This window comes from Anomaloglossus baeobatrachus, chromosome 3, assembly GCF_048569485.1.
Source record: "Anomaloglossus baeobatrachus isolate aAnoBae1 chromosome 3, aAnoBae1.hap1, whole genome shotgun sequence".
In the NCBI taxonomy this organism is placed as follows: domain Eukaryota; kingdom Metazoa; phylum Chordata; class Amphibia; order Anura; family Aromobatidae; genus Anomaloglossus; species Anomaloglossus baeobatrachus.
In genome coordinates this window covers 178,306,269-178,321,244 of record NC_134355.1, presented here as the reverse complement: position 1 = coordinate 178,321,244, position 14,976 = coordinate 178,306,269, and the positions used below count along the sequence as shown (strand labels likewise).

Genomic DNA, 14,976 nt, shown 5'->3' with positions numbered 1-14,976 from the left:
ATACAGTGCAGAAATTACAGGTCAAAATGAAAATATATTTCTATTGCTACATTTAATTTTTTACTATATGCTACTATCCCAAAAAAAATCAAAACAATCATGTCATCTATGGCCATCCTATGATGTACAGAAGGGTAATGTCATCACTTATACGATATGGCAGTGTCTAGCTTTAGTCAAGATCCTGTAAAGGAAAAGGAGATGTGCCTGATGTAAACTTCGAGGATTTTTTTCAATGATTACTTCAACCATATACCATACATTGGACAACCATGGATGAAAAATGAAATATAGTTACTAGAGACAATTGGCCAAATTCACCCCAAATAAAGCAGAAGCTAACTTCACCAGCACTGATTCAGATGTTAAATGTGTTGTGTAATTGGTATGTAGTATTTGATCAATCACTTGAAATAGAACGCGCTCTAGCCTTGTAACGCACTACCAGATGTATTTCATGTGACACATTGAGGCAACAGGATATAACTAATCATTCATTTTCAGCCAAATTTCCAAACAGATTAAATCTCAGCCCTAGGGGTCTCAGCAGGGACACATATTGTGATCAGCTTATCATAAAAAGGGACTAGTCAAACAAAATCGGTATTGTGAAAAAGTGGAGAACTGCTTTAAAGGGAATGTCCAGTATGGACCAATTCATCTCAGAACATGGTCGTATCAGGTCTCTTATTTGCTGCAAAATCAAATCAAAATTGTTTTTTTTGCTGCAGAGAAGTTAAAGAATTATCTTGGCTCTATGCACTTCCACATCAGAAGACGCTCGTGGTTGGTGATGTGACAACTACGGATGCCTGTCATGCGCAATCAGCAGGTAACGTGCAACGGTCCTAATCTTACAGAAGCACAAGTGCATGATACCTGCTGATTACACATGCCTCAGCAGGATTCGGCACATCTGACATCAGCAGCCCCATGTGGAGTTTATGACCTTCTTCATATATAAAAGGACAAAAAGGATATGAAAAGATGATAAGTGCTTACAAAAAGTTGATGATTTTCTGGTTACCAAGATACACTTAGGCCGGTTTCACACATCCGGTACGTATGCATTACAGTACATTAATTTACAGTGGAAACGCGACACAGTGAGGACAAATGTGGTTGTGCATGAAGCACACAACCGCATGTCGTCGCGCTTCCACTGTAGATGTACTGTACTGCATCCAGCGAAATGCCGGATGTGTGAAATGGGCCCGAATCATTAAAAAAAAAAAAAAAAAAGCTATGTATAAACCACAGTCTAAATGAATTAGGCACATCTTACTCCAAAAGGCCCAGTTCATTAAGAGCCACATGCCACAATGAATAAAACACACATTACAAGTGGCGTGCGCCTGCGGCAGAAATATATAGCTGGTGATATATATTTCAGTAGCTAGACTAACATTTTATTAGGTAACATCACTTAAAATATTGGTGAAAAAGTCATGAAAATTCCCTGACTGAGTGAAACCAAGAAGTATTATGCTTTTTCTAAAGTGGGGGTTAATTTTAAGCAAAACACTAAAACTCAAACATTTACTAGTAACAAATGTGGGGAAAGACTACTGATGGGGCAAAAGCTCAGACTATGGGTACCCACAGAACACAAATTTTGATGTCTCTATAACGTATCTCTTAAGCTGGTGTCACACATAACAACGACGTCGCTGCTACGTCACCATTTTCTGTGACGTTGCAGCGACGTCCCGTCGCTGTGTGTGACATCCAGCAACGACCTGGCCCCTGCTGTGAGGTCGCCGGTCGTTGCTGAATGTCCAGCTTCATTTTTTGGTCGTCACTCTCCCGCTGTGACACACACATCGCTGTGTGTGACAGCGAGAGAGCGACGAAATGAAGCGATCAGGAGCCGGCACTGGCAGCTGCGGTAAGCTGTAACCAGCGTAAACATCGGGTAACCAAGGGAAGACCTTTCCCTGGTTACCCGATGTTTACGCTGGTTACCAGCCTCCGCTCTTGCTGCCAGTGCCGGCTCCTGCACTGTGACATGTGGCTGCAGTACGCATCGGGTAATTAACCCGATGTGTGCTGCAGGAGAGCAAGGAGCCAGCGCTAAGCGCGGCTCCCTGCTCTCTGAACTGTGACATGTAGCTGCAGCACACATCGGGTTAATTAACCCGATGTGTGCTGCAGGAGAGCAAGGAGCCAGCGCTAAGCGCGGCTCCCTGCTCTCTGAACTGTGACATGTAGCTGCAGCACACATCGGGTTAATTAACCCGATGTGTGCTGCAGGAGAGCAAAGAGCCAGCGCTAAGCGCGGCTCCCTGCTCTCTGAACATGTAGCACAGCGACCTTATGATCGCTGCTTCTGCTGTGTTTGACAGCTAAGCAGCGATCATAACAGCGACTTACAAGGTCGCTGTTACGTCACCGAAAATGGTGACGTAACAGCGACGTCGTTGTCGCTGTCGTTTAGTGCGACACCAGCTTTAAACTGTAGACCTGATTTAATCCATTTGAATCCCTGCAGCTAATCAGAAATCAATTGATAACCTCATTTTGTCTTCACACCTTAAGCTAATCAATACTACAGCAGCGCCATTCATAACCTAATGGCCTTACAGCACTAGAGTACAAGTCACTAGAGTCACTTAAAGCTAATGGATCCTAAATCCACAGCCTCCCACCTGGTTTCAACAAGGACACGGGTTCCACAAAAGACCCGGTGGCATTAGTGAATGATCATGGATGTCTTGATGCATGGTAACCTAGTCAATGACTAGATGCCTTATCGGTACACACAAATATTCAGGTATAATTCAGTTAAATTTCTAGGAAAAGCTTGTGGACATTTCTGAGAAGTGCTGCATATAGGTGCTACTGGACTGTGTGGCTGAGGGAAAAACTTTTCCATACTGTCAGTTACACATAGGGAGTAAAAGTTCTGTCAGTTACAGGCTAAAACAAAGAAAATTCACAATAAATTCCTGAAAATAGGAAAAATAGTATAGAAACAAAAAAAATTCAAAGCCAAACTGTAAAGTCAGGCAGATATTTAGGAACATGGTAACTGTTCATATGTCCTTGTATGTGGACTTGTCTGAATATAAACATGATCCTGAGCAGATATGTGTCAAAAGAACGTGGCTCTAATGTCATCATGTGGAAGAATCACTGAAGAAAAGCAGTGTCAGTTGCTGGAGATCAATCGAAACGCTTTTATTTCCAAAAAGAAAACAATTCTTGTCAGTTGTCTTAGAAGGTCTGTATGTCTAATGGTCTATAGCTTGGTGTGTCTACCAGGCCTGGGCATTAGGGATGCGGAGGTTGAGGCTGTGGCTGAGGCGGCTGCATCTTCTGCTTCTTCCAGTTCTTCCTGCAGCTCCTGGCTGACACTGGATTGGAGGGCAGCAGGCGTCAGCCATTCCTTAGGTAGACAGCTTTGTAGAAAAGGTACACAAGAACTAAAGTATGCCAACCGGTTTACCCAACGGGGAATCTCCTTACCACATAGAATCTGAAAGAGAGAGAGAAAAAAAAATATGGCCTGGTTATCAAAAAAGTTAGATTGAATAAACATTTACTTGAAATACATTAATGTTTGGTGCGTTAATTAAACAGATTCATACAATGCTAGGACCTCTGCGGGTAAAACCGTAAAGTGGAAACTCGCTTAACGAGTAACCCAGTTAGCGAGTATTTCGCTTAACAATCAAAGCTTGCTGTAAATTTATAACTGTTTACGAGAAAGATTTGCTGTACGAGCAAAATACTCACCGCACACACTTCCTGTTCCGTACATCCACCATGCTCTAACCCGCTCTTGCAGTCCACACAAACCAACACACAAAACACAAACACACAAAACAAAGCACGCACATTATGTTAACCTTACCTTCCGCTCCCTTGCCGGCCTCCTGGAACTTGTAGTTCGCCCGTACAGGATGTATATCGGGTAACCATCTCGAACGATGCTGGACCTTCCGCTCGCAGTGCGCTGACGTCAAAGTCAGGAGCCGCTTGCTTTGGATTGGCCAGCGCACTTGCCTTTGAGTAGCGGCTGACAGGGGAAGTTCCTCCCTCGTCGCAACGCTTGCCGATACACATCCTGTAGCGGCGAACTACAAGAACCATGAGGCCGGCGATGGAACGGAAGGTACACATATTATGCTCACCTTACCTAGCGTTTCATCGGCGGCTTCATGGTTCTTGTAGTTCGCCGCTACAGGATGTGTATCCAGTAACTATCACGATGAGGGAGAACCTGCCCCTGTCAGCCGCTACTCAAAGGCAGCACGCTGGCCAATCAGCGGCAAGGGGCTCCTGTCTTTGATGTCAGCGCGCTGGGAGCGGAAGGTACGGCATCGGTCGCGATGGTTACCAGATACACATCCTGTACGGGCGGACTACGGAATATGTGTGTTTGTACGTGTGTGGAATGGCACAATAGGGGACCAGGATGGGACATTTAACAAGTTGTGGAACAAATTGTCTGCATTGCATCGATTTCGTATGGGAAATCTTGCTTCGCTGAACGAGTAACTTGGTTAACAAGCACACTCCCAGAACTGATTGATCTCGTAAACCAAGGTTCCACTATATCTAGAAAATGTGGCTGATGCAGCCAAATAATGCTCTCAGCGGAGATAGCCAGATTGTCAACCGTAGACCACCGATGACAGAGATTGGTTGCAGTGGTCACTTGTCTTAGGATGTCACAACTTAAACCCGAGTGAACAAAAAAAAAAAATCTCCAAAAAACTCCAGGTGAAGCAAAGAGGTGGCAGTGGGTTGTACAGATAAGTGATGCTTAATTGATTATTTTAAAGCAATATTCACCAACTTGGCCCACAAGAAGTTAACAGTTTTTGGACATGCCGATAGGAAGCACAGGAAGTTAAACAGAAAGTCTGGTTACTGGGACCCCAACCATTCTCAATATCTTAGAAGTCAACAGTCCATGAAGGCTCAATAAAATAACGTTACTTTGAGTGTAGGATGTCCTAGAACTTCATAATGCTTTAGCCGTCCTTACAATGCTTGTATAAGAAATACTAAATTTACCTCAGATAAAGCTGATGAAAAATGGTTACAGTTTTTGTGCATTAAATGATAGGCATTCCCTTTGAATTCCTTTCCAAGTTCTTCAACAATTTTTTCTATGTCATTCTCGGTGAAGTCTGTGCTTCCCAAGGCTATGGCTTCCCTAAAAGAAAAAAAAAAAAAAATCATTTCATTCTGCCACTAAGAATCGGAACAGATTTGTAAATACAACCAGATGGAGGTACATATTAAGTTTTCAAGAAATTGCACATTAATCCACCTTATCTACAACATAAGCAAGGACTGCTGCAGAAACCTGGAAGAAGAGTCAGTGCGAACATCATAAAAATTAGCTGTTATAACAGGAATATCCCTTTAATCAACTATCCACAGGATAAGAGATGTACTAGATCCGACCACTGAGGCCTTGAGTCCCCAATTTGAATGAAGCAGCAAAACACGTGCTCTAGGAATACCTAAAGAGGTGGTTCACTAGTTAGTTGTCTGTGAGCGGTGCGCTATTCTGCGCCACTCATCCCCTTTGCATGACCAACCCCCCACCCCCCGGGCTCTGTGACCACCGATGTCCAGTCAACTTCCTGTTGACCTCACATTACCGCGGCTGGCCCCAGTCTTCCCGAGTCACTGGGCTGTGGGTGGCATTTCACAGCTCGTCACAGCCCGAAAATCCGGGCTCATTTGCACTGAGCCGAAATCCAAGACTCGGACGCGATGGCAGCAGAGAAGTGAGCGCAAGCATGCCTCTGATGCTGCGCATTCATTAGCATGTTAGCACGCCCACAGGGGCGTACTAACATGCTAAGGGGGCTGATTAGCCAAGGGAAGAAACGCCCTTGCGAGTAGTCGCTAGCCGCCTCAGCCTATCATATGGGATCTTTAGAAATACTTTTTCTAAAGATCCCTTTATCTATACTACTATAGGCTGGGACTGCTAGACAAGGATTAGCAATATGCACCCAGAACGGTTCGTGGTTCTGTGTGCATATGGCGCCTGACAGGTTCACTTTAAGCTCTTCAAGGCTCATTCTCTTCCAGTTCGCCCTGCTTGGAACGAACGCGCCAAGGAAGCAGACAGCCGCGAGCCACATGAGCTGCAGGTTGGGGATACCTGATGTAAAGGGTGGACGTGCTGGGTTCAACAGAACAGCTCTCCACTCTGGCACACTACTGAATCCAAAAGGAGGGAAGTCCTACTGACTTTCACATGATCAAATAGGGCAAATGGACAGAGGTTCTTGTTGTAAAAAGAACCTTTAAATTACACACATTATAAATACAGTGGTTGTGCATTATAGAACAACATGATGGAGAATATCCACAGCCTAGAATGAGCGGTACAGAGCATTTGACATCTGTAGTGTCTTAAGGTGGCTTTACATGCTACGATATCGCTTAAGCGAGGTCGTTGGGGGTCACGGAATTTGTGACGCACATCCGGCCGCTTTAGCGATGTCGTTGTGTGTGACACCTATGATCATCACAAAAACGTTCAAAATCGCTTATCGGTGCCATCCCCCCCTTCTTCCCAATTATCGTTGCTGATGCTTGGATGATGTAGTTCGTTGTTCCTGTGGCAGAACACATCGCTACGTGTGACACTGCAGGAACGAGGAACCTCACCTTACATGCGGCCGCCGGCAATTAGGAAGGAAGGAGTTGGGCGGGATGTTACGTCCCGCTTATCTCCACCCCTCCGCTTATATTGGGCGGTCGCTTAGTGATGCCACTGTGACGCCGAAAGAACCACCCCCTTAGAAAAGAGGCAGTTCGCCGGTCACAGCGACGTCGCTATGCAGGTATGTGTGACGGGTCTGCGCGATTTTGTGCGCCACGGGCAGCGATTTGCCCGTGTCGCACAAACTATGGGGGCGGGTACACACGCTAGCGAGATCGCAGCGTGTAAAGTGGCCTTTACTGCAGATCACAGATTGCACATTTCTTACCGCTACTGTATTATTCAATTTATTTAATATTGACATAGAAACACTGTTAATCCCATCTTCTATTTTTACACAAGAGGCCTAGCTACTATCTGTAGTCTGTAATATACTGCAGTCTATGGAAGCTGTTCATAAGTTACAAGCTGACTTGGACAAACTTTGGATATCAACGTGGAAGATGAGGTTTATGTGGTGAAATGTAAAGTTATGTATCTACGCTCTAATAAGATGAGGGCATCACAAAACACTGAAAAAAAACAAAACAAAAAACGATATTTGGCTTTCGGATGATCCTAACTCTGACCTTCTCTAAAAAGGTTTGAATGCACATGCCCAACTGTTCGCGGTTTCAGTACTTGCTGTTAATTAACAAAGACCTTAAAGTCAAAATTCACAACAGGCGTTTGAAAATTGAAATCTATTGGGAGATTCATGGATTAACCCATTGACCCCCAGCGATTTTCAATGTTTTCCTCCTCTTCTTCCAAGAGCCATAACTTTATTTTTCCGTGAATATTGCGGGAGGAGTTCTACTTTTGAATAAAACCTTTGCACAAATGTTTTTTGGGGGATTTTTTATTTACTATCTTCGCTATATGGTAGTTTAGAAAAAAAAATGAAGTTTGAAAAAAAAAAATAAAAATAAATAAAAATTGCGCTCTTGTTGTTGTAGATTCGCTGTTTTAATTGCCTGTTATTGCATTAAAATACAATTATGTGGGGACCAAAACATTTTTCTTTTTTAACACTTTTATACTGATTTTACTAGTCTCTCTAGGGTACTGCATCGTTTCTCCTGATCAGAGATGCTTCAGCATCGCTCTGCTGTGTTATTGCGAGTACTGCCGCTCTGCCAGCTTTCACAGGAAACATGTCATGGCAGCGACAGGGGTCATCTGACCCTGCAATGCCATGCCAACCAAACCCATTGGCGCCCCATGAATGACAGGGCTACAGATGAAGACTGGGAACAGTACTATCCCGGCCGGAGCGCTGTAAATCACTGTCATAGTTTGACAGTGCGTTCATTAGCCGCAAATGTCTGCTGATCAGATTAGCAGACATGTGTGGGGATGACCGCGAGGTCACCATGCGAGTCCGCGGTAACCGGAGGGAGGCAACCAAAGGATGTACATATACATCCTAGGTATTTAAATACCAATTCTAATTAACCTCTTAAACACTTCTCCCCATCATGCTGTTTACATATTGACATCATGAGACCAAGACAACACCTAATAATTGATCAACAAGAACATTGCTATTGTGAGGCTTCAAACAGGATGTTCTGAGATGGAAGTGGTCACTGAGCTTACAGTGTCATCAGCAGGTTGCAACAGAGATACAGAAAGACTGAAAGTCAAAGAAAGACACAGAAGTGGAGGTCCTTTGGCCACATCCTACATTGATGACAGCTTAATTGTGAACAATACTTTTTTGGAACAGGATAATGAATGCCACACAACTCCAGGCACATTTTAGGGAGGGGAGAGGCACTCAACTGCCACGTCACACTATTCAAAACAGTTTACATCAGCGTTGTCTGCGTGCTAGACCACCTGCAAGGGTACATGACCACACCTCCAGGCACAGGTGTCATCGCATTGCTGGATGAGAGATTACTGGGCCTAACTGCAGTTCACAGACAAGTTAATACACGCTGAGCAGAAATTATGGCTGCCAACTATGATGAGACATCAATGAGAGAGTGCTATCCATTAGCCACTGTTGTCACCAGACAAGCTTTTGGTGGTGGTGTTGACAGTGTGGGCAGGTGGGCCTAGTCCATACAGAACTGCCATATAATTTGTGAATGATAAAGCGACAAGCCCATACTACTTGATCAACATTTTTTTTCAGACATTGTGCCTCTGCATGAGCAACATAAGTAACTTCATCTTCATGGACGACAATGCCCTCAGCTCTGAGGTTGCATCATTAGGGAACGTCTGCTGGAGACTGAGGTACCTGAAATGGAGCAGCTGCCACTTTCTCCGGACCTGAATCCCATAGAAAGCCTATGGGCTCAACCAAGTCGCAATGTAGAGACTCGCAACTCTGTAACCCAGAAATTACTTGCGGGCCGCACTTCAAAAATAGTGGAATGCCATGCCTCAGCAGACAATAAGTCCACTTGTGAAAAACATGAGACTTTGCTGTCTCAAGGCCACATGACATCTTATTGAGACAGTGACTTTTTTTTTTTGAGGGGGGGGGGGGGGGAAGAAAGGGGTATGGGTATATCCACCCCTGATCTGTCTTTGATGGTATAGTCAATTAACACTCAGTAGGGATGGCACAAATATGCTCTTTTAGGGCAGAATGGATCATGCATTATGGCTACACTTGTACACACAATCATTTAATTGCTTCCCGCCCCTCAGTTGAATTTGATGGACATTTCAAACAGTAACTATGAAATAGTAAAGTTTGTGGTAACATGTAAAAGGAAAAAAAAACAACACTTTTCTATTTGGCTATTTTTACATTTTCTGTGAAAAATGTATGAAAACATTCAATTTCCGCTATGACAAAAAAAAAAATAATATATTCTATATAGACACCAACTATCACATCTTGAGAGTTTTGCTGAAACCTAAAATATAAATGTGTCAAAAGGAGTTGTACATTCCCCATTATTGTCTTAAAATGAGATCATCAGAAATCCATCTGTCATATACAAAAGACAATGCTGTTCTCATACATGTCTGTTAACACGTTTCTCAACGAAATGGCACATAAAACACTACTGCTGGCAAAGTAGAGATCTGGTGAGAAAAGTCACATGAATGCAGCCTAATTATTATAGCCTTAATTAATCTAGCAAGCCCTATATATTCTTAAGCTTTTTAAAAAGGGAATCTGTCAGCAGGATTTCACCCACAAAACTATTTTTATGTGCATGTAGCTCTTTGAAGAAAAAGGCCAGCAATAGCTTTATATGTTAAGTCCATTACTAAAAAAAAAATAAATCAGTGTTTGAATTATGAGGCTGCAGATCTGAAGCCTCTGTCACTCCATCTCTATTCCCTACTCAGCGCCTCCTACTGCTTGACTGACAGCTTCTGGGCAACTTCAGGCAAAGGAGCAGCCGGACAAGCAGTAGGAGGTGGCGCCAGTGTGACAGAGGCTGCAGGTACTATAGTCCCTCAGCCTCATTTGCCTATCAAGTCAAACACAGATTTCTTTGTGATTAAGAGTGAACCTGCCATGTAAAGCCATTGCTGGACCTGCCAGAGACAAGACTTATTTAAAGCAAATGGGAGCTATTGTTCAGAGCGCTCGGCAGTCTGAATCCGGAGTATTTCTTGGAAACACTAGAAACCTGGTGATTTGCACAAGCTGAAATTGGTAAGGTGTGGCGCAGCTCTCCTCCCACACAAACGCTCAGACTGTCATGCATTAATACTGCACAGAACAAAGAATGGGAACAAGCAGCCGCACAAAAGGCTCCCACCACGTGGCAAGCACATAATTACATTCCAGACTGGATCATGTAGTGATGAAAGCGCCGACAGCCCAAAGCCGCTACATATTCAATAATCAATGCAGTACATAATAGGCCTTGTGCGCACTAGGCGTTTTTTACCGCGTTTTTAGCGGCGTTTGTGCTGAAAACACAGTGACATTGCTTCCCCAGCAATGTCTATGGGTTTTCATAAGTGCTGTCCGCACACAGCTTTTTTTTGTAGCTGCGTTTTTGTGGTGACCATAAAAATGCAGCATGTCAATTATTTCTGCGTTTTTCACCCATTGAGTTCAATGAGATGTTCAACAACGCAATGAAAAACGCATATAGCCACGTTTCTATGACTAAAAACGCAGCTATAAACGCAAGGGGTGGGCAGTATAGTGACATGTACAGGAAGAGGATTCCTTCTGTTGGTAAACACAGAAGCATGAATCCTCCCGGTACCGTCACCGCTGCCTCCACCTCCCGTCCTGTGCATGTCAGCTCCGTGCGGCGCCATGTCTGGGCGGGAGGTGGAGGCAACGGCGAAAACAAAAGTGAACAGTAGAAAAAAAAAAAAAAGTCATATATACTCCCCTGTCTGCAGGGTCCCGGTGCCATGCCCGCTCCCAGCCCCTGTCTCGGTACCGCCGCTCTGGCTGTGTGCAGTCTCCCCGGGGCAGGACCTTGCTTGTAGGACCTGGCGGTGGATCACCTGATGCAGTCACCTGACGCATCAGCTGATCGTAGTCTCGCTGGCTTTTTCGCGCCCGGCCGGCTATCAGCTGATCCTGCCGTCAGGGGACTTAATCAGCTGATTACAGGCAGCTCCTGCAGCGATGGGACAGGATCAGACTCCTGTCCAATCGATCGCTCCAGGAGCTGCCGGTAATCAGCACAGCACATAAGTGAGTATTATTATTTTTTTTTCTACTGATGCATCAGCTGATTGTATAATCGGCTTTTATACAATCAGCTGATGTGTGATGTGATTCACGTAGTTTAACCTGACATCATCTGATCACTTTGCCTTCCAGCAAACCGATCAGATGATATTGGATCCGGATTGGACGGCGCGGGACCCTTGACCCAGGATTACTGCGGAGGGGGGTTCTTTATTTCAATAAAGATGGAGTCACTAATTGTGTTGTGTTTTATTTCTAATAAAAATATTTTTCTGTGTTGTGTTTTTTTTTTTTTATCATTACTAGAAATTCATGGTGGCCATGTCTAATATTGGCGTGACACCATGAATTTCGGGCTTAGGGCCAGCTGATAATATACAGCCAGCCCTAACTCCATTATTACCCAGCCAGCCACCCGGCATCAGGGCAGCTGGAAGAGTTGGATACAGCGCCAGAAGATGGCGCTTCTATGAAAGCGCCATTTTCTGGGGTGGCTGCGGACTGCAATTCGCAGTGGGGGTGCCCAGAAAGCTTGGGCACCCTGCACTGTGGATTCCAATCCCCAGCTGCCTAGTTGTACCTGGCTGGACTCAAATTAGGCGAAGCTCACGTCATTTTTTTTTTTTTAATTATTTCATGAAATTCATGAAATAATTATAAAAAAAAAAAAAAAAAAAAAAAAAAAAAAAGGGCTTCTCTATATTTTTGGTTCCCAGCCGGGTACAAATAGGCAGCTGGGGGTTGGGGGCAGCCCGTACCTGCCTGCTGTACCCGGCTAGTATACAAAAATATGGCGAAGCCCATGTCATTTTTTTTTCTTTTTGGGCAAAAAACTGCATACAGTCCTGGATGGAGGATGCTGAGCCTTGTAGTTCTGCAGCTGCTGTCTGCTCTCCTGCATACACTATTGAATGGAGGATGCTGAGCCTTGTAGTTCTGCAGCTGCTGTCTCTCTCCTGCATACACTAGTTCTGCAGCTGTCTGCTCTCCTGCACACAATGAACATTTTGAAGAAGGAAATGACATCAGGCCTTTTTTTTTTCATCAACAAATCTTTAATGGCATTGTGCACTGATTAAAAACGCAGTGAGCAAAAACGCAGCAAAAAACGCACCAAATCGCGGCAAAAACGCATGCGTTTGTCGCGTTTGTTAGCCGCGGGTGTGTTTTTTGAGACAAGACCGCACATAAAAACGCAGCGTGAAAAAAAACGCCTAGTGCGCACATACCCTTAGATTGTATTTCAGAAAAATGAGCACTTTCTCGCCTTTACGTCTAAATAAAAAAAAAACATTTCTAGGCCAACTGTAAATGTATTCCCATAAAGTAACATTGTGGAGACACCATCACTTACAATAAAAGCTTGCATACCAGACTGCTCTTCCATTAGAAGTCATGGGTGTCTTGAACACGCATTTACCAGCTTTACCGTGTCCTTGTCATGTGCAAAAGGAAATGCAAAGAAAAACCTTGTCATCAAACGTTAAAGAGATGCTCCATAAGGCCGGTGTCCCACTTGCGATTGCCTTGCATGTATCTTGTGCAAGGTTCGCGCTGCATCACTCATCGCGGACTCACGCTCTGCTCACAGGAGCGGGTTGGTTGCATGCATCTCTATGCAGCCGACACGCTACGCGAGCAGAGTGCGAGTCCGCGACAAGTGATGCACCGCGAACCTTGCGCAAGATACATGCAAGGCAATCGCAAGTGGGACAGAGGCCTTAGATGCATACTGACCGAGTCCTCAGAAATAAACGGGATCAGGTGTCCATATAACGTCCACAGGGGTCCACTAGCTCTCCCATTACCAAGTGTTGTAGGAGATAATGGGTTTACAGTTGATTATTTTGTTCATGTAAAGACCTGTAAGGAGTTTGGCAGTGGCATATCTTCCTCTCCCAAATAAGAGCATGTGCACACTCCACAGGGTGGAAATAGCCCACAGCTGAAGACAGCCATCTAGGTGTGTGAACAGCACTCTGGCACAGAAACACAATGCAAAAGCTGATTTACATCTGCCAATGTCACACAATCCGGCCTTTACAGTAACAATTCAGGTACACATTTAACATTGCAGAAGGCGCAGCATCACTTTAAGGGCTTGTCCAGACGAGTCACTAATATGGCTGTGCACTGACAGTTAAAATCAGATAGCACACTGACCAATAATAAAAATCTGATCCCGCAGAGCACATCCATGTGTCATTCAATTTATTACCAACAAACTGTATTGATCATGTATAATTTTAGATGTAAACAGATCTCACAGACTTTAACCCCTTCACCCCCGGCCACTAAAACACCCTAATGGCCGGGCCAGTTTTTGCAATTCTGACCAGTGTCACTTTGACAGGTTATAACTCTGGAACGCTTCAACGGATCCTGGCGATTCTGAGATTGTTTTTACGTGACATATTGTACTTCATGTCAGTGGTAAATTTAGGCCGATATGTTTTGCGTTAGTGAAAATTTAGGAAATTTTGCGAAAATTTAAAATTTCGCAATTTTCAAACTTTGAAAATTTATGCCCATAGATCTGAGAGATATGTCACACAAAATCGTTACTAAATAACATTTCCCACATGTCTGCTTTACACCAGCGCAATTTTCAAAACACATTTTTTTTCGTTAGAAGGGGTCAAAGTTAATCAGCGATTTCTCATTTTTCCAACAAAATTTACAAAAATTATTTTTTTTAGGGACCACATCACATTTGAAGTGACTTTGAGAGGCCGAGGTGACAGAAAAAACCCAAAAGTGACCCCATTCTAAAAACTACACCCCTCACTCTGCTCAAAACAACATCCAAGAAGTTTAACCCTTTAGGTGCTTCACAGGAACCAAAGCAATGTTTAAAGGAAAAAATGAAAATTTTACTTAACACAAAAATGTTAGTTTAGCCATAAAATTTTCATTTTCACAAGGGAGAAAAGAGAAAGTACACCATACAATTTATTGTGCATTATCTCCTGAGCACGCAGATACCTCATATGTGGTGGAAATCAATTGTTTGGGCCCACAGCAGGACTCGGAAGGCAAGGAGCGCCATTTGAATTTTTGAGTGTAAAATTAGCTGCACTCATTAGCGGACGCCATGTCGGGTTTGAAGACCCCCTGAGGTGCCTAAACAATGGAGCTCCCACACAAAGTGACCCCATTTTGGAAACTAGAGCCCTCAAATAATTTTTCTAGATGTTTAGTGAGCACTTTGAACCTCTGGAGGCTTTACAGAAGTTTATAACGTTGAGCCGTGAAAAGAATTTTTTTTTATTTTACCACAAAACTGTTGCTTCAACTAGGTAGCTTTTTTTTTCCCACAAGGGCATCAGGAAAAAAATGCACCATAAAATGTATTATTTTTTCCTGAGTAAGACGATACCTCATATATGTGGTGGAAAGTAATTGTTTGGGCGCATGGCGGGGCTCAGAAGACAAGGAGCGCCATTTGACAGCAAAATTGGTTGGCATCATTAGCTGACGTAATGTTGCATTTGGAGACCTCCTGAGGTGCCTAAACAATGGAGCTCCCCCACAAATGACCCCATTTTGGAAACTAGACGCCCTCAAGGAATTTATCTAGATGTTTAGCGAGCCCCAAGGGCTCCACAGAAGTTGATAATGTTGAGCCATGAATACAATTTTTTTTTTTCCACCA

The 14,976-nt window shown here is 43.8% G+C and overlaps 1 protein-coding gene across 1 annotated transcript in view; it reads right to left on the bottom strand.

The window, feature by feature from the left end:
- Positions 1-2,222: 2,222 nt before the first annotated feature.
- DESI2 (desumoylating isopeptidase 2) overlaps positions 2,223-14,976 on the bottom strand; it is a 64,624-nt gene continuing 51,870 nt past the window's right edge. The window contains exons 4-5 of the mRNA XM_075339599.1: positions 5,026-5,167; positions 2,223-3,478 (exon numbers count right to left, since the gene is read on the bottom strand). Coding sequence (XP_075195714.1) covers positions 3,242-3,478; positions 5,026-5,167 — 379 coding nt within the window. The 3' untranslated portion in view covers positions 2,223-3,241. The remainder of the gene's footprint in view (positions 3,479-5,025; positions 5,168-14,976) is intronic.